Source organism: Myotis yumanensis, unplaced genomic scaffold, assembly GCF_028538775.1.
Source record: "Myotis yumanensis isolate MYYU_CA2020_CCGP unplaced genomic scaffold, mMyoYum1.0.hap1 SCAF_2, whole genome shotgun sequence".
NCBI lineage: Eukaryota > Metazoa > Chordata > Mammalia > Chiroptera > Vespertilionidae > Myotis > Myotis yumanensis.
The window spans coordinates 88,489,185-88,513,575 of NW_027223753.1; the positions used below are offsets into that span (position 1 = coordinate 88,489,185).

At 47.5% G+C, this 24,391-nt stretch overlaps 2 protein-coding genes across 2 annotated transcripts in view; both read left to right on the plus strand.

The window, feature by feature from the left end:
• BLOC1S5 (biogenesis of lysosomal organelles complex 1 subunit 5) overlaps positions 1–24,391 on the plus strand; it is a 181,649-nt gene that overhangs the window by 152,131 nt on the left and 5,127 nt on the right. The gene's annotated exons all lie outside the window — the stretch shown is intronic.
• Positions 8,308–24,391, plus strand: part of TXNDC5 (thioredoxin domain containing 5) — a 36,072-nt gene continuing 19,988 nt past the window's right edge. The window contains exons 1-3 of the mRNA XM_070405764.1: positions 8,308–8,614; positions 12,561–12,710; positions 17,809–17,914. Of these exons, the coding sequence (XP_070261865.1) occupies positions 8,355–8,614; positions 12,561–12,710; positions 17,809–17,914 (516 nt within the window). The 5' untranslated portion in view covers positions 8,308–8,354. The remainder of the gene's footprint in view (positions 8,615–12,560; positions 12,711–17,808; positions 17,915–24,391) is intronic.

Consider the following 24,391-nt stretch of genomic DNA (forward strand, 5'->3'; position numbering starts at 1 on the left):
AATCCAAAGAGGACCACACCAAGACACATCATAATTAAAATGCCAAGAGCAAAAGACAAAGAGAGAATCCTAAAAGCAGCAAGAGAAAAATAGTCAGTTACCTACAAGGGAATATCCATACGACTGTCAGCTGATTTCTCAACAGAAACTATGCAGGCCAGAAGAGAGTGGCAAGAAATATTCAAAGTGATGAACAGCAAGAACCTACAACCAAGATTACTTTATCCAGCAAAGCTATCATTCAGAATTGAAGGTCAGATAAAGAGCTTCACAGATAAGAAAAAGCTAAAGGAGTTCATCACCACCAAACCAGCATTATATGAAATGCTGAAAGGTATCCTTTAAGAAGAGGAAGAAGGAAAAGGAACTCTTACCATTTGCCACAGCATGGATGGAACTGGAGAGCATTATGCTAAGTGAAATAAGCCAGTCAGAGAAGGATAAATACCACATGATCTCACTCATTTGTGGAATATAATGAACAACATAAACAGATGAACAAGGACTGATCCAGAGATGGAGAGGCATTGATTGGACTGTCAGGCCTTGGAGGGAAGGTAGGGGAGGGTGGGGGTAAGGGGGAAAGATCAACCAAAGGACTTATATGCAAGCATATAGGCCTAACTAATGGACACGGACAATGGGGGGGGGGCGGTGAGGGGTGAGGGCATGAGCGGGGGGAGGGGTAGGGGCTAACGTGGGGATAAGGACACATATGTAATATCTTAATCAATAAAAAATACATTTAAAAAAAAAGGAGTCCACGGTCAGATCAGTTGGAAAACACTGCATATGATGCTTTTAGAGATTCCTAGGGTGCATTCACATATGAAAATCTCTGCAAAGTCTTTTGGCAAATAAACACATCTTTTCTTTCCTGCCCCCATGCCAGCTTCATCTGGCCATTCTCTTAGGCTCCCAGCTTCTTCGAACACCTTTCCTGTGTTTGCAGGGCTTCCCACCTCATATCCCCAAGTTAGAACTAGAGTGCAGATCATTCAGCCCTAATGTGGTGGGGCTTCCATTGGAAGCCAGTTTTGTGAAGCAGGTGTCATGCGACATCCATTCCTGCACGGGTGGTGGCAGGGCAGAAGCTGTAGTGGTCACATCGGGTGGCCTGCAGCAGAGGTGGCCTAGGCCAAGTTTGCACCCAAAGGTGGTAGCAATGGCACCTTGATCTGAGCAGTATTATGGCATAATTTGGATATTATTCCTGACTGTTTTGTCTTGTTTTAACCCAGTGTCCTGTACACATGTTTGAGTCTTAAGGGCCTTTTCTTAAGAAAATACCTATTAACTTGCAGGGACATCAGCATCCCTTCGGTGTCTGCTCCACATTGTGCTCTGAGGGTCCTGTAGTGCCCCTGCCCAGGAACCCCAGGATCAGAGGCCGACTGTGCACCGGGTAATCCCGGTGTCAGCTCTGGGAGCCAGGCCAGGGCAGCCGTACTCGTCTTCGGACCCAGCGGACTGCCAACTACAGCCAGCATGGAGAACCACTCAGGTAGGTAAACTATTATCCTGGATTCTGGATTTGAAAGTGACCTGGGATTGAGGCGACCATTAAGAGCTGGACTCTAGGCACCACGAGAGAAGCTTGTTTTCATGCTCATAGGAACATCGCAGGCCACGGCCAAGGCCATCAACGCCAGCTAGCACGGCCAAGAGAAGGGTGGAGCTGCTGAGTGAGTGAGTGGCCTTCATCCTCAATGGGAGGACTGCTGTCCTGTTCTCAAACCGGGTGCAGACCGGCAAGCTTCTGCATCAGCACATTGGCCCCTCACCGAGGGGGTCCGTGGGAGGATGGCCGTAATAGCTTCCAGCATATGAGGCCTGGGAGACTGACAGGTGAGAACGCGCGTAGGAGTCAGCATGTGCGAGGACTAAGTGAGCCACAGTGGGGAAAGCAAGGGCCAGCTATCCGTGGACTTTGAGAAATAGCACAGTTTTCAGCTTAGTGGTCACAATACATTCAGCAGAGGAGCTCTTCCGATTTTCCCTGGCATGGAGCTCACATGGTCTCCCCCAACTGAATCTAGTATGCTACAGTGTGCTTTCTTGTGCTTATTGTTTAGGAGGAAGTGGACAGTGTTGTCCAAGGAAGTTATGTGGGTAGTTATTGAATTCCCATCAGCCATTTTAAAACACGGATGATAGCTCTGCTGCTCGGGGTGACTCCAGGCTGGAAAGTCGCTCCAGTCTTTCCCTTTACATGTTCTCTGATGAGAGCAGCCCTCCAGCTCCGCCCTCTTTCTCAACAATCACGTTGAACAGTTACAAAAGCTCACTGAGGAAAGTATGGTTTCTCTCCTTGTAGACACCTTTTTGAATGCTCTGCCCAACAGAACGACAGGATGCACCCGTGTGCAGTGCCTGCCTAAAGCAGCACCGTCAGCCCAGCAATAGCTCAGGATGCACCTGTTAAAGCGGCTCAGATGGTGGCAGCTGGGTTTCTGTATGAACAACGTTCTGCAGGGCTCTCTTCCCCAAATGACACACACCAGGGTTCATTTTACCTTCAGGAGGTGACAGCGAACGCCAGGGTTTGCCTAGTCACGAGCAGTTCCTCCCAGTTTGGTGACCATTGTGTTCACTGGGCTGAGGACAGCTTATACACAAGAGGCTTTGCCTTATTTGCTGGGGCCAGGGCTGTAATCAGCAGGGTTCTTGGTCAAGGAAGCCACTATCTAAAGGCAAACAAATGTGACTTTTCATTGATTCCTTCGTGTATTCATTCAACAGCCTACACTAGACACTGTGCTTACACGCCTCGCCCCATGGAGTCTAGAGTGGAAGCCTGACACTAACCAAAAATTACACAGACAAATGACTCTTCTGTTCAGGGGTACGAGAGAAAGGACAATATGGCAGCACCTTGGGGGCAGGGAGCTGCACCCTGCCGGGGGTTAGAAAAGTCTTCCCTGAGAAAGTTGTTTTCACTGTTGTGCAATTTAACTTCTCTGTCTTCAGGCTGCTCAGGGTGGGGCTCTAGTAGGGGCACTGGTAGCTGCTGTCATACAAAGCCACAGGTCTGTCACTCTGAGCCTGGGACTTGAGAGGAAGGTGAGCACAGCCGGGGGGGGGGGGGGGGGGGGCGGGGGATGCTGAGCGGTTTGGGGGCATTTTTGTTGATGGACCATCCAGGAAAGGCAGGACTGTGACTGATGCAAGGAGGGGAATGTCATTCCCAGCAAAGGGAACAGCCAAGACTAAGTCATCGAGTCTTAGTGGAACCGGGGAGAGAGATTTGGGTAGAAAGATGGGCTCCTTCACCCAACACTTGTTGAGCATCTACTCTGTGCCAGGAGTTTGGGTTCCAGGAGATAGTGATGAATATGACAGGTATGTGTGACTTTCGTGGGGCTCACCAATGGAGAAGGCCCATTAACTAACTTAACACACAGATCTGCAACAAAACAGCATCAAGTTGGGAAAGGAGCCGTGCGGTGGTGCAGCGATGGGGAGAGCACAGTGGGCAGAGGGAGGCTGCTCCAGAGAGATGCTTGGGGAAGGTGTCCCTGAGGAGGTGATGTGGAGGCAGGAGGCCTGAGGGCACAAGGAGGCCAGTCACAGGGGAAGACAAGAGAGGGAGCAAGCACTGGGCACTATAGGTGCAGAGGAGGGAAACATGTGGAGGGTACTAAGAATCATCCGAAATGGCTAGAACCTAGGGCAGCCGGAATAGCAGGGCAGGAGGAGATTGTGTCTTTCCCGAAGGCCCCGGAAAGTCAAGGGATTTTATTCAAGGTGACAAGGAAGCCACTGAAGGACATTAAGTGAAAAAGGAGGTGATTCAATTCTAGCTGCTATCTGAAGAACAGATGGGAGGGACACATGGATGGTAACATAGCAATTAGGAGACTATTTCAGATGACACAACGAGAAGGGATATGGCAGTAGTGGAAGCAATCAGTCGACTGGAGTTGGGTTTCAGAAATGAAAATGATTGAGCCTGCTGATGTGCGGTGGGGGCTGGACTCCGGATTGAGACACAGCAATAAGGATAAAGGGGAACAAGGACGTAACCGGTGTTTCTGCTTTGAGCAAACAGCAGCCATTTACAGAGGTGGAGGAACTAAAGGACAAGCAGATTGCTGTGGGGAATCACAAGTTTGGTATTGGCTACACCTGTAAGATAAACAAGTGGTGATACCAGGTAGATAGAGAAAGACCTCAGCTGGTAATATCAATTTTGGAGTCATCACATATAGACAGTGTCTAAAGCCATAGCTATGAATGAGATCACTTAGGGAATGAGTGTAGAGAGAAGAAAAGTGGGTTGGAGACTAAGCCCTAAGAAACTTAGGTCTAGAAGTTAGGTTGAGGAGTGAGGAGTAAGGTAGGGGCAAATCCGAGAAGCTGAGGCTAGTGTTAATCCAGATGCAGGTCTATAGGGGGCCAGTATCAACTGTACTGAAGCTGCCAAGAAGCCTGGGAGATAAGGAGAGCAAAGTAGACATCTTCGGTGACGGATGTATGGTGGGCGTGGGAACCAGAATGGCATGTGCTAAAGAATTAATGAAAAGTGAAATGAAGATAATTCTTGAAAGATTTTGCTATGAAGGGAAACTAAAGAATTGGGATAGCCCTGGCCAGCATGGCTCAGTTGGCTGGAGTGTCATCCTGTACACCAAAAGGTGGTGGGTTTGGTTCCTGGTTAGGGCACACACCCAGGTTGCGGGGCCCAGGCACATGTGGGAGGCAACCAACCGATGTTTCTCTCTTATATCGATGTCTCCCTCCCTCCTTCCCTCGTGTCCTCTCTCTCTGAAAGTAATAAAATAAAATACAAAGAATTGGGATAGTGGCTGGGGCATCATGAGGTTGAGGGACTTTAAAAACATTTAAGTTAGGAGATACTAAAGTATGTTTGTACAAAGATGGAAATGATCCAATAGAGAACATTTGAAATTAATGCAGGAGAGAGAGCGGAGGGAGCGAGGTCTTTAATTTGAGATGGTGTGAGTTTCCTATGCCTGCTCTAACAGACTACCACGAACTGTGGGACTTAAAACACACATTTATTCTCTTCCAGTTCTGGAGGTCAGAAGTTCAAATACTAGTTTCACTGGACTACAGTCTAATTGTTAGTAGGGCCAAAGGCCCCTCTGGAGGCTCTAGGGAAGAATCTGTATCTTCGCTTTTTCCAGCTTCTGAGTTGCATTCCCTGGCTCATTGTCCCTTCCTCCGTCTTCAGTCAGCAGTGAAGCATCTTCAAACTTCTCTCTGCTCTGGTCACACCGTCTGCTCATCCACAGTCAAGTTTCCTTGGCCTCTTTAGGACGCTCTGATTACACGTAGGGCCTATCCAGATATCCAGGATTATCTCCCCACCTGAAAATCTTTCATCTTTAATCACTCCCGCAAAGTCTCCTTTGTCCTGTACAGTCACACTCGGAGGTTCCAGGGATTAGGACCTGGACTGGCCTTGCTAGGAGGAGGGTAATTTCTATCCGTGTAACCAGAGGAAGAGGGGGAAGAGGCTCGTGCAGGGCTGTACAGATTTGGTGATGAAAAGATGAGGGAGGGCATGCTTTTTGCCTTCAATTTCTGAGAGAATTATGAGGTCAAGTTGACAGCTGAGAGGGATGATGACTGAAGGAGGGTGGAGAGGGGATTGCATACAGTGGAAAAACAAACTAACTTTTAGGCTTTTCAGCATCACTGCAGGAGAGCATGGCAAGGTAGTCAGTATGAGGATGAGAATCCATGGGATGTAATTTGATCAGGAGGCAAGGGAAAACAGGAGGCAAGGGATGGTGAGACAGTGAGATGGTGGGATTGGCAGCTCACAGGTCATGATGAGGGGATACCGAGCAAAGTGAACTGTAAGTGCAAGAGGTATTGGGCAGAGTTGGATGCCTTTAATCAGGATTTTGGAGACAGTGCAGTTTCTGGTGATGCCAAGTTCTAGGGTTTCCTTTTTTGGAGAGAGTCTCTGAAGGGCAAATAGATGACCATCACCTAGATGTTGAAGATACCAGGAATGAAGACAGGAAAGGGGTGGCCCAGAAGCAAAGTCTTCAGTGGATAGGGTGCTGGTGGGGGGGAGTGACCTGGAAGAAGTTAGATGATGAACATAGATAGATGACAGGGACCAGAAGAGCAGTAAATGCCACACCTAATGGCATCAATTAAATGGGAGCTGGGGGTTGGCCAGCAGAAGGCGAAGAAATGGTTAGGGAGGAGCAATGGGAGCAGGAAAGCTACCTTCTGCATTTCCTGGCTCTAAGGGACTCAGATGTGAAAGAGTAGTTAACAGTTAGAGGGCTCCTATGTTTCTACATTTGTACTAAGGAAAGACGTGGATGCAATAAGAATGTGTGCTAATCTTTTGTTGGAATTTCCCAACGTCACAGTGGAAGGGTTTGGGAAGTATGAGATTTGCGGGAGGATAGAGATGAGAGTCTGGCAATAGGTTATTGGAGAGGATCCCTGGATGTTTAATAGTGAGTTTTATATGGACACAAAGCACATGGAATCACATCACAGAGTGCTGGAAGCTAAATCCAGCAGGGCATAATAAATGCAAGAAGTCCTCAAAAGGTTGATGGGCTTCTATATTCAGCAGGGCTGAATCATATTACCTGTTGCTGGAATAGCTGAAAGTATTTCCCCAAACCTGAAAATCTACATGTTATTACCTGCTGCTGGCCAAACAGCTGAACAGTTGTAGGCATTTCCCAAAACCAGAAGATACATATGATTGCCTGCTGCCAGACAGCTGAGGGCAGTTCCCCCAACCTGACAATGCCCACTGTTTACCAAGCTTACCTTTTGATATGTATATCTGCTTTGCTATAGGCCAAAATGTGGGAATAAAAAGCCCTGGGTCCGGAGATTCAGAGAGAACTTGGTTACTATAGCTAAGTCTCCTCTGGCTCCCCCATGTATTCCAAATTTATATTTCTAGTCTCTTTATTAATTTACACGCAGCCCCTTTTCCAGATTCCTGAACCCTTCTAGATGCTGAGAAAGGCCCTGGCAACAGAGGGCCTTGAGAATGTGTCTTACCTTGAGGCTGGGGTGTTGAGCAGCAAACTATCATGGTCAAAGGCAGGCTTTAGGAAAATTAATCTTGAAGAAAAGAGGTCCTTCCTTAGAAAGCTATTGCAACAGGCCAGTATTAAGGGTTCAGGGTATAAATTTTGAGAATACTGGAAGAAATGATAGCTGTAAGAAATGTGCTTGGTTTGAATTATAGCAGATAAGGGAAATGAGAGAGCGAGTGGGAAACGGTTCTCATGTTTCAAGCTTAAGTGGGGAGGAGAATAGGTTTTGAACGGAAAGTAATGGTTTTGGTATTGGGCAAATCATGGCTAAGGGTTCAGCGGTGGCTGATCCTGAGGCTGGAGCCCTGTAATGACGGGTGAGTCAGTGGGCTCTTCCCCTGATGCCAGGCCTGGAGTCGCTGCCTCCAGTTTCCCAGACTGAGGATAATCAAGGGCCAAGCAGGATCCAGGAAGCTAACCATGGACTGTCCCTAATTTAGTTTCAGATCCCTGGGCAGGGTCTGAGCCTTCAGTTACCACAGGCAATAAGGGCTGTGAGGTGTGAACTGTGAGGTGCCCAAGACCAGGGGATGTCTTTCAGCCATTCCACAAGGGACAAGGTTCTGCCAAAGTAGGGATGCTGTCATTCATCTTTATAACTCTCCTGCACCACAACGTAGGGCACAGTAAGACACACCAGCTGGTCTTGTAAGGAGGAGGCCTGCAGGACTTGTCTACGAGAGGCAGCTCTGACCTCCCCCCCCCCCCCCCCCCGCGTTTTCTCCCCCAAGTTAAGGCAGGGCAGGGTTAACAGCAAGGGTTCCATCACACCTTTGAGCTCAGACTCAGAATCACAGTCGATGTCTCGCCAAGAATTTGACTCATTCAGGTGCACACCCCACCCACTTTTGCTCAATTTCCCACATTCTGCTGACAGTCATCTCTTTTCTTCCCCTTGCCCAAAAGGCCGGGTCTCTGTATGCCGAGATTAACCGAGGCTGACATTCCCTCGGTGGCATTCCTGCCTGGTCTCCGACCCTCCAACATTCACCCTCGCTCTGAACAGAGCGGGCACTGCTTGGGTCTGCGGAAGCGCAGGGGCCCGGTGGGACTAACCCGAACCGTCGCGGGAAGTGCCGACGGCCTGGCACGTAGACCTCACCCGGGAACCAGGACCCCCACCTCTCCCGCCCGGCTCTCCGGCGCGCGCACTCAGTCTGGGCCGGGCGCGGGCGCGCCGAGCGGGGCGGGGCGGGGCGAGGAAGAGGCGCGGCTTCGGTGGGCGGTGCGCGGGGCAGTCGGCAGCGGGGGCGCCGCGGAGGGGACCGGCCGTCGCGATAGGAACGTGCCAGCCCCGCCGCGATGCCCGCGCGCCCCGGACGCCTCTTCCCCGCGCGGCCCCGGCTGCTGGCCCCGGCCGCGCTGCTGCTGCTGCTGTTCGGCCATGGCGGCGGCGGGCGCTGGGGCGCCAGGGCCCAGGTGCCGGGCGCGGCGGCGGAGGAGCCCTCCGCGGTGTTCGGGGGGGACCCGGAGGACCCGCACACCAAGCACCTGTACTCGGCCGACATGTTCACGCACGGGATCCGGAGCGCCGCGCACTTCGTCATGTTCTTCGCGCCCTGGTAACTGGACGCGCCGTCTCCTCGGGCCCCGCCGCCGCGGGCCGGGCCCCCCAAGCCCCGCAATCTGCGCTCCCGGAGCGGCGCTGGGCCGGGGCCTGGGGGCGCGGGGACCCCGGCGGGCCGCGGGGCGGGCCGGGGCGCTCGCGGCTGACGTGGCGCCGGCCGGCCGGGGCGGTGCAGGAGGGGGCGGTCCCGACCCGAGAGCCCGGAATAGGCCGTCCCTCCCCTGCCGAAGGCCCCCTCTCCCAGTCCCTGGACCCGGCCAGGGTAAGGGCACTCGTGGACCTTTGGGGCTGCTGGAAGCCTAGGGGCACCCCTCAGTCCCCTGCCCCAAACTTGCTGCGCCCGCCGGAGGCGGAGGCCTGACGGAGCGGCGGGACCGGGGCCACGTGCGGCGGCCAATGGCAACCGGGGGTCCCGGCGCGGACTCTGTGCACGCGCCGCAGGGCTAATCGTCAGCCTGCGGGTTTAATGGGAAAACGGGAACTCACAGAGGTGTGAATTCCTACTTTGTGTGCTCCTAGGGTGGGAAGGGTGGCCCAGGCAGAAGAGGGTTCCTGCGCCGCCCGGGACGCCCCCGCAGCTCCAGTGGATGGGGCTGTGCTCTTGTGACCGGAGTCCACTGGCCCTCAGCTCAAGGCTGTCTTCTGGCTCCTCCCCTCTGCTCTCTTGGGGCCTGCTCATCCAGAAAGTGTGAGATGGCAGAACTCGCCGCGTAGTTAGGACGCTACCTCTTGCCGTGGTTCTGGGGCAGGGGCTACCCCCAGAGACCCCTATCCTGGGAGTTGTCCTAGCGAAGGACTTCCTGTCATTCACACCGGCACAGGTGGTGTTTTTCTTCCTGGATGCCGCAGTGACGGGAAGTTCTCACGGGGCAGAGCAGAAAGCTAGTGTTTGGGCACAAGGCAGTTTGCAGGCTTTATTGCAGAATTTGGCCTCCTTCCCCAGTGTGGGGGAGAAGCTCATTGAGATGTGGGAAAGGGATGTAAGAAGGAACAGAGAAGATGCCTAAGAAAAACGGCCTATTCAGAAAATGTGCTGGCGAAGGTGGAGGAACTTTTTTCCCTTTCTCCCCATATTCAAGTTATTACTGGATTTTATTCAGTTTATTTGGAGTTAAATCAACTTTCGGGGGCGGGTTTGAGTCACAGCTATCATGTATTAACAGTGTTTCAAGTTCCCAAGAACCAACTGACTTGGATTTTTAGAACCACTGTGGTAGAGAAAAGTACATAAAATAATTATTCAGTATTAATAGTTACTTTGGGAAGGAGTATTCTTAGAGTAACTATTTCAGTTATGTACAATACTTAATTGGAGCTAATTCCAGTGGAATAAATCTGTCTCTATTTTCTCTTTATTTTTTTGAAGAAAAAAAACTACGTAGACATAATAAGTCCATGCATGGAATGGAGTTTTAATTTTGGAGAATCTGTAATGCTCACCAGCTAGTCCTGGACTGAGTGAGGGAGAAGACTGGCAAATTTGAGCTCTTGTTATTAAATAAATTATTTTTTCATTTATGTGGTTTATGATCTTTTAGGTGGATGCCCCCAGAAAAAGTAACTTAAAGTTTTCTTTCTTTTTTTTTTTAGGAATAACCTTTCTTTTTTAAAAAATATTTTTTATCGATTTCAGAGAGGAAGAGAGAGGGAGAGAGAGAGATCATTGATCAATGAGAGAGAATCATTGATCAATGAGAGAGAATCATTGATGGCTGCCTCCTGCACGCCCCCCACTGGGGATGGAGCCTGCAACCTGGGTATGTGCCCTTGACGAATCGAACCTGGGACCCTTCAATCCACAGGCTGACACTCTATCCACTTAGCCATACCAGCTATTTTGCTTCTGAATAGTCTACTACAAAATATTTAAACAGATATGTGGGGTTTTCTATGATGACATTTAAAAGTTACACTTTAACAGCAGATTGGACCTCAGATAGAATATGCAGTGGGTTCTCCCCAATCCCTCATCTCATTCCAGTTTCAGTGTCTGTGGGATACTGGAAGCCCACATGTGGTTTGAGATCAGGGGTACCCTGCAGTGAAAACATTGATCTTTGTATTTTTGCTCTGAACTTGACAGATGTAGGGTAGCTCTGCTGAGAATTTTGTGCCAACATCTTCTGTAGGGCTGTTTTGCAGGTCACACTAAACCTGGTGGAGACAGCGAGGTGAAGGTTGGGGCCACCTCCTTGTGAGGACCAGGTAGCTTTGCTCTGCTGCATGGCCACACGACGCCTTCTGAATGCAGCTGCTGTCTCAGAGGTTCATGCTGTAGCCAGAAGGGTCCCAAACCAGAAGTGCTAGCTACATGGCACCTGTGGATCTATCACTGAGAAATTGCCAAACACTTAAGTATACCACAGGCATGTGCTAGATACAGGGAACACAGGTGAAAAGGATAATGCTGTCATCCTGGCCCTTTTACTACATATACATAGATATAATTCCCTCACAATTATCTTTCAGAAAAGAGGGAATCATATTGTTTTGGAATATCTTATAAAGCAGGGATTCTCTTAGCTGCCCAAGAAAGAGCTGCTTAGGGAAGATACATTGGCTTAAGCACACTTTTTTTTTGTGCTACCTTTAGGTATGTATTATAGAGATCATCTGTCAGGAAAGAAGAGAAATTATTTTATTGAAAAATTATTTTGAGGATAAGCAAGCATCCTCAAAGCATTAAAGATCACTTTAGAAAGCAGCACAGCAAGCAGTTACATTGTAGACATCATACATACACACTTAGTAGATGAATGGGGGGAAAGTACCATGTACCCTAATGATACATGACTGTGCTTGAAGCTTGAGATAAAGTTTCTAGAATTCAATCATGGCCCTGCAGACAGCAGACAATAAAGAAGATCAGCTATATGACAGTAGACTTAGTTGATGGGAAAGATGCTGATACTGTTAAGACATGTAAAGAACAGCACGAAGCAATAATTCCGAGTTAACATTATTTTAAATGATTGGTGATTTAAAAATATCTGTAGTTAAATTCATACGACTATTACAAGCATACATTTGATTATATCAAATTTAGAAGTGTGAGCGGACACAAACTTTTTTAAAGCTTCTCATTGGAGAGTATGCAGAATTGATTTAATTTTGGGGCAGGCTTGCATTTGCAGATATTGGGTAAGTGGTAGAGGAGACCTGACTAAATAATAATGGGGCAATTATAGCAAAAAGTGCTAAGCTGCATCCTTAGAGGAAGAGAAGAGAATGGGCACCAAATAGCCTGAGAAGTCAGGGCTGGAGGAAGTGACACCTGAACTAAACCTGAAGGGCAAACCAGCAATTCGCTAGGTCAGTGGTCGGCAACCTCATTAGTCAAATATCAACAGTACAACGATTGAAATTTCTTTTGAGAGTCAGATTTTTTAAACTTAAACTATATAGGCAGGTACATTGTTATTAACTTAATTAGGGTACTCCTAAGGCTTAGGAAGAGCCACACTCAAGGGGCCAAAGAGCCGCATGTGGCTCGTGAGCCACAGTTTGCCGACCACGGAGCTAGGTGGGTTTAGGGAGGAAGTCTTAGAGCGCATGTAGTGATTCCAGGGCAAGCCAGGCTCTGGCCCTTTCAGAAAACTGCAGATACTGCAGTGTAGTACAGGGGGGGACTGCAAGGGAAGGAGGCAGCTGGGGCACAGAGGTGAGGGGGAAGGTCAGTAGGGGCACCTCAAGGAGGACCTAGCACAGTACCTTGCTAAATTTGGATGTCATGATAAGAACACTGCAGGGACTTTCAGGTGGGTGGGTTGAAAGCAGGGGAGTGAGGTTTTGTACTGATTGTGAGCTAACCCATCTCTGCTGTGGTGTAAAGAAGGGATCCTAGAGCCCCATTGCCCCAGGCTGAAGGCGGGGGTGTGGGGGTGGGATGGGCATCCTCTGACCGTACACTCAGCACACTTGTTACTCTCACCTTGTTACAGGTGTGGGCACTGCCAGCGGCTGCAGCCTACTTGGAATGAACTGGGAGACAAATACAACAGCATGGAAGATGCCAAGATCTACGTGGCTAAAGTGGACTGCACGGCCAGCTCAGACGTGTGCTCCGAGCAGGGGGTGCGAGGATACCCCACGTAAGTGGGAAGGGCACGCTTCCCGTATCTTCCAGGTTTTCCACTTCTTTTGGCCAGCTGCCTTTGGCCAAAGAAAGCCCAAGTTACATTTTTGGTACCTTCCTGTGTAGTTCTGAGGCGTGAGGGGCTGCTAAATTTAAGCAGGCAGTCCCTGTTGTTAGGAAAGATTATATTTAACAGCAATTCGCTAGGTCAGTGGTCGGCTAGGTCTATATTAGGTGTCTTTTTGTACCTTCTATGGAAAAAGCCTTTGACTAATCAGTGTTGGGTTTTCCTGTTTATAGGAACATGTGTTTTCAAGATAAAAGTGATGGTCTCTATGAGGTCCTGTCATGTTTGATGTTCACGAGGATGTTACATAATTGAGTACAGATTTTGTCATCAATTTAGTATTGATTTTTGATCACTCTGTTATTCCTCAGCATCTTCCTAGCACAAGGCTCTTTCTTTTGGAAAGATAACAAAGTGGGATACAGTGGTTCTGACAAGGAACATGACTTCCTCTCTTGACAGTTAAAAGTGTTTTTTGGTTTTAAGAGATTGAAACTGGCTTAATAAACAAAGAAGGGGATTCATTAGTAGGCTGTGAGGGAAGCTCTGAGGCTCAGCTCCAAAGATTTGGGGGCCTGTTTTTGTGGGTCTCCCTTAAGATGTCTTTACCTTCTGGCTCTGTGTCTCTGTTGCCAGGTGGACTTGGCCCACCACTTCCTGGCCCAGCTTAGACCGGTGTTCATTCCGGGAACAGTCTTGTGGCCAGAGAGGCAGGATCTCGTAGGAAAACAGCAGCCCCATTCAGACCACACGGCAGTGGAGAGGCCTTCTCCAAAAAAGGGAAGGTGCTGTTCCCAGGAGGACGGCGGGGGCGTTGGCTGCCGCAGCCCCAGAAATGCTTGTTCACATTGATGGGTTAAGGAAAGTCTGTCTAAAACCTGAGCGTATCTCCCAACCTGAGAGTCAGGATGGAAACGTGGAGGGAGCTCTGGGCTGGAACCTAGAAGCCAGGGTTGAATCCCAGCTCCACCATCTAGTTATCGTGTAACTCTGGCCGCACTGGTTAACTTCTGAGTCTAAAGTAGGACACTGAGACTCACCCCACACCCCTGAACATTGTTATGAAATAGCATGTGTGCAAACACCGTTCTGAGCATACCCAGCAAATGTTAGGTTTCCCCTAACATTTGGAAATTCGGCACTTCCACATAGGACTCTGGAATTCTTGGTCTTTGGTGAATGCTCGCTAATCTAAGTGCCATAGTTCAAGTCTGCATCAAGTCAGGTCAAATAGAGATAAAACTTCCCACCATGTGTACCTGCCTAAAGGCACCAGTGTCCTGTGCGTCATCACATTGCCTTTAACGTAAACTCTGCTGAGATGGAGTGTCCCAGAGAAGCGGTCACTGAGTCACGGGAGCAGGAGAGGAGATGGATGCTCACTTATTTGAGAGCCTGTGGCCGCAAAGTGCAGGGCCCGCAGAGATGGTTGACTGTGGTGGCCACTCTTAAACAGCTGGCCATCTGTGGCCATGTGGCTGTGTGCACCACCAACCATGCCACAGGGAAGGCGAAACAACAGGAGCTGTCACAGGACTGAGAGGGTGCACAGTAGGGGCAGCAGAGAGGGGAGTAGAGGTTCCACCTGGACTTGACTATATGAGCTATCTGTCTGCAACGCTCTTCACAGATTTTAAAAGATCCGTGTTGGATCATGTGTCCAACATTATTAAGAATATAAGGTCTCCCAGATAAAACCATGCATTGGTTTTGTGTTGAAAAAAAGGTAAAGTGAGCTTACACTATGCTGGATGTGATTTGGGAAGGACCTTGCGTGCCCATCACACACAGGTGCCTGGGGAGAGATTTGTTTCATTGAAGGCAGGAGGCAGATGTGTTGCATAAAATGTAATCGCAGGAGGGCGTTCATAGGTTACCTGTTGAGCTTTTACTCCCTCTAAAATGGTCCTCATCTCATAGAGATGTTGCAGGGCCTGAATCGGATAGCGGATGTCAACACCTGAGCGCGGGGTGTGTGTGTTGGTACATCTGCTTTTGTGTCATTCTTCCTGGCCCCTGTGACTGGAGGCGAGGATTGGTGAGGGAGGCATTGAGTTCCCGTGCCTCTGCAGGTGGCTGACTGTGCTCAGGAAAGTGTTGAGGTCCTCCTGTGGAGCCAGAAAATAACCTTTGTCATCTGGGAGAACGTGAGCAGGGGCAGGGCTGAAAGAGGTTCCTAGGGCTGCCGTAACAGAGTGCCACAAACTGCTGGTTGAAAAGAACAGACGTTTATTCTCAGTTCTGGAGGCCAGCAGCACAAAATCAAGGCATCAGCAGGGCCATGCTCCCTCAAAACCTGTCAGGAAAGCCTACTTGCCTCTTCCCTGCTTCTGGGGGTTCGCTAACAATCTTTGGTGTTCCTTGGCGTGTAGACGCATCCCTCCAGTCCTCCATCTTCACGTGGCCTTCTCTCTCTGTGTCCAAATTTCTCCTTTTCATAAGCACATAGTCATAGTAAATGAGAGCTCACCCTATTAGCCTCAGTTTAACTTACCTCCGTAAAAACCCTCTTTCTACATAAGGCCGCATTCACAGGTACTGTGGTTAGTACTGCAACAGATCTGATTTGGGAGACATAGTTCAGTCCATAGCACTATCTCATTGCTTGTAGCAGAACTTTCGTCACATTGTTTTCCACAGTGACCCATAAATTTGCTCCCCGACAGTCTCCTTGAAAAAGAAATAGATCACCCAAACTCCCAAATGCCCATTTGGAGGTCGGTGGTAGCAGAACAGTTTGGTCTTGTACCCTGCAGCTCTCTCTCTCTCCACAGTGAGAATTGAAGTCCGACTGAAAAGTCTGTAGAGGAAGCTCTAATTTTATTCCTAGGCTCTATGGACTTTAGGAAGAATCTCAGACTTGGGCAGGCAGAGAAGTTTTCAGTCCATCAAGAAGAGATTTTTAAAAAGTGCTTATTTTGTTTTTGCTCAAAGCACACCACGTTGGGAAAATATCACAGGTTGGGTTTTACTGATTTTTAAAGTTAGCAAAGAAATGGGGAATGAGTTTGACAACGCCTGGTCCTTTCTGATATTGAGGATCCTGAAGCTCTTTGGAGAGAGATGCTTGGAAGGGAGAAGGGAGGTGGAGAGGACAGTAGCATCTTCTAGCTCTCTGGGCCAAGCACATGTTTCCAGAGCTTTATATGGTCCCAGGGGTGGGTCTGGGCATTCTTTTCTTCTTCTTTTTTAAAATTATTGTTTAAGTATTACATATAGTATTACATATGTCTCCCTTTTTCCCCATTGGCCACCCCCCCAGCACATTCCCTCACCCCCCTAGTATCTTTGTCCATTGGTTATGTTTATATGCATGCATACATGTCCTTTGATTGATCTCTTACCCCCCTCCCTCCCCTGCCTTCCCTCTGAAGATTGACGGTCTGTTCAATGCTTCTCTGTCTCTGGATGTATTTTTGTTCATCAGTTTATGTTGTTCATTATATTTCACAAATGAGTGAGATCGTGTGATATTTTTCTTTCTCCGACTGGCTTATTTCGCTTAGCGTAATGTTCTCCAGGTCCATTCATGCTGTTGCAAATGGTAAGAGTTCTTTCTTTTCTTTTTTTTTTAAATATACAGTTTTTTTTTTATTGATTTCAGAGAGGAAGGAAGAGGGAGAGAGAGATAGAAACATCAATGATGAGAGAGAAGCATTGATCGGCTGCCTTCTGCACACATGTGCCCTTGGCTGGAATTGAACCCGGATCCTTCAATCCTCAGGCCGACACTCTATCCACAGAGCCAAACCAGCTAGGGCTGAGTTCTTTCTTTTTTGCAGCAGCGTATTCTTAATTGTGAAATCATACTTTGGAGTTGCTTACAATGCTAAACTTCAGGAATCACAGGCATACTGGCCAAATCTAGTTAGATTTCGGCTTTTTGTTATGGTTGTAAGTGTAAGCTGCTGAGGAAGTGGCATGAATATTCTTTGTTGGAGGCACATTAGGAAAGTCACCTAAGCCCATCGCAGGATCTTAGCTTCTGGGTGAGGCCATTAAGCCTGTTTTAATGTAAAGACCTACTGCAGCCAATGTGTTGGTTTTCTGGTGTAGCTGTGGAACTTCATTTTAAGTCATTTGGGGAGGTAGCTGGTCAAACCCACAGTTCTGATCGCTGCACATCTTACATTCTGACACTGCATTTTGGGCATTTGCTAACGAACTCCAGGTGCATGCTGTAGAATGTAAGGGGTGTTTCAGATGAGCAGGCTTGCCAAAAAAGGCCTGTGTGTGTATTTTTCCGTCAGTAGCCACATTTCCCCCTCCGTCGTTGATGCCTTCTACTAATTCTGTCAATAGAAGAATTAATCCCACCCCCTCCTTCCTTGACACCTACTACCAAGTGTTTTGACGAGCTTGTTTTCCCATGACCGGCGGCATGATACAGGGTCTGGAAGCATTAACTTGAGCCTCTGGCGATGTCTTTTGCTCACCCCTGAAGGAATGCTCCATGCTCTGTCTGCAGATCTCTTCAGAGGCTAATATGTGTAGAAAAAGGAAAAGATTCCTTCTCTGTGGGGAAGTGAGTAACCATCAGCCGTTGTCAAGGTTGTCCTTACACCTGGATGCTCATGCTCTGTAAGTCAAGGAGCTGTCACGGCAGCCTGGGAATACAGTGCTGTTTCTACTACAGTTCTCATTTTAAAAAATATGAAGAAGCAGGACATACAACTACTAACGCTGGGAAGGATGGCACACCCCTGGCAGGGAAAGCTTGAGAGCTCTGCACAAGCGAACACCTGCGGCCTGGGGTTTAAGTCACAGCTTTGGGCTTGATGTGTCCACCTCAGCTTTGTTTTTCTTGAATAAAATATAAAACTTTAAAAACTATAGGATTAAATGAATATATCATCTCCTAGATTATTTTTTTTTTCCTTGCAAGTTTCATCAGAGAGTGGCAGATACTGCCTGGCTGCAGCCCACCGATCACTCACTTCCTGGCTGCCTCCTTAAACCAGCTTGCTCCCTGATATGACGGTGCTCTTTGCCCAGAGCAGTGTGGAGTGCTTTAAAAATCTGCTGTAATCCTGTGTTCCCCTTTCAGCTTGAAGCTGTTCAAGCCTGGCCAGGAAGCTGTGAAATACCAAGGTCCCCGGGACTTCCAGGCGCTGGAAAACTGGATGCTGCAGACACTGAACGAGGAGCCTGCCGTGAGTGCACAGAGGGCTCCTCCCTCTCTTTCTTCCTACATTTTGGGGTAATAAAGAGGCCAGTTAAGGTGAAAAGTTAAGGGTACTATTTTGAGACTACTTTTTACTTTTTTAGGACTCATTGATATAAGATTAACTTTTTTTCCTTCGTAAATTTTTTTATTGTGTTAAAAAACACAATAAAAAATGTACTATCTTCACTGTTTTAAGTGTACAGTTTAATGGCATTAAATACATTCATCATGGTGTACAAAAATCACCACCATCCTTCTCTAAAACTGTCTTCGTCTCTAAGATGGAAACTGTACAATTAAACACTAACTCCCCAACCCGCTCCCCCCAGCTCCTGGCAACCACCATTCTACTTTTTGTCTCTATGTTTTTAACTCTTAAGTACCTTATGTAAGTGGAAAAGATTAACTTTTAAAAAATTTTTTATTATGGAAATATTCAAACATGTACAAAAGTAGAAAGAAGAGTCTAGTGCCGTGATGTCCAACCCGTGTGCCGCAAGAACTTTTAAAACATGCAATAGCTGACTCTCCCGGTAGTTAGCTATGTGTGCCACGAGATGAAAAAGGTTGAAAATCGCTGGTCTAGTGAATGATGTCTGAGTGATGAGGAGTGTAATGAAGATGGTCCCCTGTGCCCATCCTCAGCTTCAACAAGTATCCCAGAGTGTGAATCCTTCCTTTTCTTCTCAACCCTCAGTCCGTAAGATGTTACTGGCTTTGCTGATATTGTAGCTTAATACTCTTAAAACTTTTAGTGTCTTAATTTCCTCCATACACTAAGGGCAATATCAGGAAGTTGTGGAAACTGGGTGATTTCTGAGATATTTTTTAAAGACATTGCTGTGTGTAGAAGTTTACTTACTAAAAAACATTTACAATACTCTCTTCTTTGACGTTGGGAGTCTTAATTTTTTTATGAGTCATTGTGATTGTAAATCATTCTTTACGTGTCCCTTCGAGTGTGGTGCTGACTGCTCAGTCCTCAGAGGCTCGGGGACCTTGGTGGTCTGTGGTGTTGTATTGATGAGGGACTGGAAAGGTGGCCAGTATTCCTATGCTGGATGTTTCTGATGAAAAATTTTAAGAGCAGCCGAAGTCTTTGAATGTGATTTCAATTTAAACACTTAACTTAGGCTACTTTATTGTATCAGATAGGTGTTCACAGACTTAAAGGTTGTTTGTCCTCATGTGCAATTCTAGTCTTTGGGGGGCTCAGCTGCTACTGCTGTCATTTTCCAGGGTGTCTGTGTGGTCCTTCATGATGTGTCCCTTCAAGTGCGGTGCCAACTGTCAGTCCCCAGAGGCTCAGGGGACTTTGGTGCCTCCTACGTGCAACTGTATCTCACATCTTATAGTCTATGAGTATATGGTGAAGAATGCTGGAATGTGGCATTGAATAAGTTGACCAGAGGCTTGTCTAATTTAAGTAACATGGAAAACCACAAACCTCACAGAGAGTAATTTGCATCTCCATCTTGGCAAGAGAGCTGGGAGAGCCAGGTGCGACTTTCATGTAGATTTTAGCTTCAGATTGTTTTCTTTTGTGAAAATGTTCTCTGATGGGAGGAAGCTAATTTTAGAGAGGAGTTAATAGTTTCGAAAAGACTTTTAAAATAAACTTTTCACACAACATAACCCACAGTCTTCTACGTTGACGTTATTTAAGAAACCCGCAGCCAGTATCAGGATGGCAGAGAGGCTCATCTGTGGGCCAGTGAGCATCCTGTTCATGGGGGACAGCCATGTGCGGACTGGGAGAGCCGTGCGTGGGGCCAGGGCCAGGCTCAGCGTAGATGTCCTGAGAAGCAGCGTCTTGTCTCAGTGTGGGAGGGCACGGTGCATGGAATCCACCCATCACCACCCTAGAATCACAGTTAACCCACTGGCCATATCTTAGTGCCTCAGAGCAATAGGGATCTCAGCCAACTGCTAGAAACAATGACTGTCCTTCCGGTAGAAGAGCTCATATATTCAAACTTTATATTTCAATCTGAAAACCTTCTCAGTTTGAACTTTGCTGTTTATTGTAAACAAGTTTTTTTTTTAAAGTTGTTATCTGTATTTATATCTATGTAACTTTGATATATACATTTTTATATTTAGACAGGATAAATTTAGGTTTTTCCCCAGAGTGTATGGCAATATTAAAGAAACTCAAAGAGAAGAAAACCTACCATTTCTTACAGTCTGCCCCAATTTTTACATTTCCGTGTTTACATCTGTATTAAACAGTTATAGTCATATAAACATAGTTCTTTTCATGAATGATCTTCTTATATAGTGATATTGTTTTTATACTGATCACATATCATGACAATGGATATTTAGTTATTTATAATTTTCTGTCATCAGAAGTGCTGTAAGGAACATGTTTATAAAGGACATTTTTTTCTACCTCTCAGGAATGTGTTTAGAATATATTCCCAGACATAAAATAGCAAGACAAAAAGTAAATAAATAAATAAAAGCAAGACCACTTTTATGGCTCTTGATCAATATTGGCAGATTGTTTTCTTAAGAATATAGAATGGGAAAAAGATGGCAGCTGGCAGGACGGAGGTGCGGGAGAGGGTGTGAGTGAGTGAGCAGGTGAAAGGGGAGTGTGTGGATATGTGTGGTGTGGGTGTGAGTGAGGGACAGTTAGATCCTGCAGGAGTATCGGGCTGACAGACCAGGCTCTCCTGGATGGGGAGCCCCTGCCATCATTGCAGGCACTACCTGGGCTGCTGGGTTCGGGCACGGAGCCCACACCATATTGAAGGGGAGAGCGGCATCCTCTAGGAACTCATCATCACCATCACCCAGACTGGCCTTGGACACTGCTCAGGACCCTGCAGCCACACCAGCCAAAGTCCTGCTGCCTGGCCTGCATGCAGACTTGCAGACCTTAGGATGTCCACTTCCAAGGGTACACGGCTCCCACATCAGTAAGTGGAACTTCCCTGCCCCGGCTGCCAACCTCCAGACACTGCAGTCGTGCTGAATCAGCACGCATGGGGCCCACTCACTCCCCGCCCTAGCAGGCGGCTTCCCAGTGCTTCTGGGAGCTGCCCCTGGGCGCGCATGTGCATCCAACTAAGGGTGCACAGCCCCTGTAGCAAAAACTCGGACTTACCCTGTGCTGGCTGCCAACCTTTGGACACCACAGTCACACTGAACCAGTGCACGTGGGGCCCCCTGACTCCCCGTCCCGGCAGGCGGCTTCCTGGTGCCTCTGGGAGCTGCTTGTGGGCACACAGGCATCCAGCCAAGGGCACACGGCCCCTGTAGCAAAAACTTGGACTTCCCCCTCCCCAGCTGCCAGCTCACAGACACCAAAGTTGTGCTGCACAAGCGCGCGGGCCCCCCTAGCCCGCCGCCTCGGCAGGAAGCTCCCGGTGCCTCTGTGAACCCCTGCAAGGCAAAAGCATACCCAACCAAGGGTGCAGGGCTCTTGCAGCAGAAGCTGGATCTTGCACCTCCCCGGCTGCCAGCATCTGGTCTCCATGGTCGCACCGCTCCAGCACGCAGGCCCCCTGAGCCAACTGCCCCAGCGGACAGCTCCTGGGTGACTCTGTAAGCCACTGCTGGGCACGCGCATACCCAACCAAGGGTGCACTGCTCACGAATTAGAAACTGGGACTTCCCCCTCCCCGGCGTCTGGACACCACAATATGCCACAATCGCGCCGCTCCAGCGTGTGGGCTCCAGGAGCACACAGCCCCAGCAGACAGCTCCTGGGCCCCTCTGAGAGCTGCCACTGGGCATGTGCCTCCCCAACCAAGGTCCCACGGTCCCCTCTGTAGGATCCACGACTTCCCCCTCCCGCCTGCCTGCTCTGGACACGGTGAGTTACTAAGGACTCGCCTCCCCAGACAAGGTCACACGGCTTCAGCCACAGACACTGAGACTCCCACATCTCTAGCTGCTGGCTCCTGGACCCCCTCGTGATTCTCAGAGGGAAATCACTTGGGCCAGAGTCCCATTGCCTCAACTGCAGACTATGGGACAACTGCTCCCCATGGTCACAGGCTCTGGGACCTCATAGTGAATTGCAGAGTGACGCTACCTCAGCAAGAGTCACACAACACTGGCCAAAGTCACAGTGCCTGAGCCTCAGGCCCCAAGACATCTTCTTCCCAGGCCATGAACTCCAGGAAATCACAGTGAACATATACCAGTGAGACCTTAGACAACCCTTTCCATAAGAGCTGGAACCACTATCACATCCACAACAGCTTGCACAACGAAACCGGGGGTGAGTCACATTGCCAGACAGTCCGTGGCGTGACTTCATCCACGAATGAGAAATCAACGTTCAAAACCCAACTACATCAGAAGAACCTAAATAGCACAAGTAGGGGGCTCCACTAGATCACCAAGCCCAGGGGATCTGAGAGACTGCACCACTGGGTCCCAAAAATCACCAACTACGTAGAACCACCCCCAAAAGAATCTGGATAGCAAAACAGTTGGATCTAAGACATACAATTAAAACAATACAGCAAAAAATGGGGAGACAAAAAAAATAATCCAGTACCCAAAGGAAAGAAAAAGGGGAATCACCAGAAAAAGAATTAAATGAAATGAAGACAAGTAACTGGACAGAGAAATAATTTAGAGTAATGGTTATAAGGATGCTTAAATGTCTGGAAGATAAATACACATAATTCTTTTTTTTTTTTTTTTAATATATTTTATTGATTTTTTACAGAGAGGAAGGGAGAGAGATAGATAGTTAGAAACATCGATGGGAGAGAAACATCGATCAGCTGCCTCCTGCACATCTCCCACGGGGGATGTGCCCGCAACCCAGGTACATGCCCTTGACCGGAATCGAACCTGGGACCTTTCAGTCTGCAGGCCGACGCTCTATCCACTGAGCCAAACCGGTTTTGGCAATACACATAATTCTATGAGAATTATAAGGAGCTGAATGATTATGTCACTAACATGAAAAGGAATCAAGAGGAGATGAAGAATGACATAGCTGCAATAAAGAACACAATGGAAGGCTTCAACAGTAGACTAGTAGAAGCTGAGGGCCACATCAGTGAGCTACAAGACAAGGTAGAAAAAACCACACCAACATAGCAACAACTGGAAAGAAAATTTAAAAAGCAGGAGGAGAACCTAAGAGAGCTTTGGGACAACACGAAATGAAACAACATCCACATAATAGGGGTACCAGAAGGAGAGGAAGCAGAACAAGGAATAGAAAACCTGTTTAGGAAACTTTCCTGATGTTGGGAAGAAAAAAGCCACACAAGTCCAAGAAGCACATAGAGTGCCAATAAGATGAACCCAAAAAGACCAACACCAAGACACATCATAAATTGGCAAACATCAACAACAAAGCAAGAATCCTAAAGGCTGCTAGAGAGAGACAGACAGTTACCTACAAGGGATCTCCCATTAGACTGTCAAATGATTTATCAACAGAAACTCATCAGGCCAGAAGGGAATGGAATGAAATATACAAAGTGATGCAAAGCAAGGGAGGGAATCCAAGAATACTATACCCAGCAAGGCTCTCATTCAAAATTGAAGGTGAAATCAGGAGCTTCACAGACAAAAAAGGGATAAGGGAGTTTATCACTACCAAGCCAGCAATGCAAGAAATGCTAAAGGGACTGCTGTAAATAGAAGAAACAGAAAGGGAAGAAGGAACACAGGCATAAAGAATAAAAATGGTGACTAACAAGTACTTATCAATAATAACCTTAAATGTAAATGGATTAAATGCTCCAATCAAAAGACATAGGATAGCTGAATGGATAAGAAAACATGACCCTTATATTTGCTATCTACAAGAGACCCACCTTAGAACAAAGGACTCACACAGACTGATAGCGAAGGGATGGAAAAAATTTTTCAGGCAAATGGAAATGAAAAAAAAAGAAAAGCTGGAGTAGCAATACTTATATCTGACAAAATAGACCTCAAAGTGAAGGCCATAACAAGAGATAAAGAGAGCCACTTCATAATACTAAAGGGAACAATTAAACAAGAAGGAATAACTATGGTAAACATATATGCACCCAATATAGGAACACCCAAATACATAAGAAAACTTCTGGAGGAGATCAAGGGAGAGATTGACAGCAATACAATCATAGTAGGGGACTTTAATGCCCCATTGACACCACTGGATAAATCATCTAACCAAAAAATCAGCAAAGAAACAGCAATCCTAAATGATTCACTAGAGCAGATGGACTTAATCGACATCTTCAGAATATTTCACCCCAAAGTTACAAAATATACATTCTTCTCAAGTGTACATGGGACATTTTCAAAGATAGACCACATATTAGGACACAGGCAAAGTCTCTTCAAATTCAAGAAGATAGAAATCATATGAAGCATCTTCTCCGATCACAATGGCATAAAGTTAGAAATCAACTACAATAAAAACAATGAAAAAAACAAAAAAACACTTGGAGGCTAAATAGCATGCTATTAAACAATGATTGGCTTACCA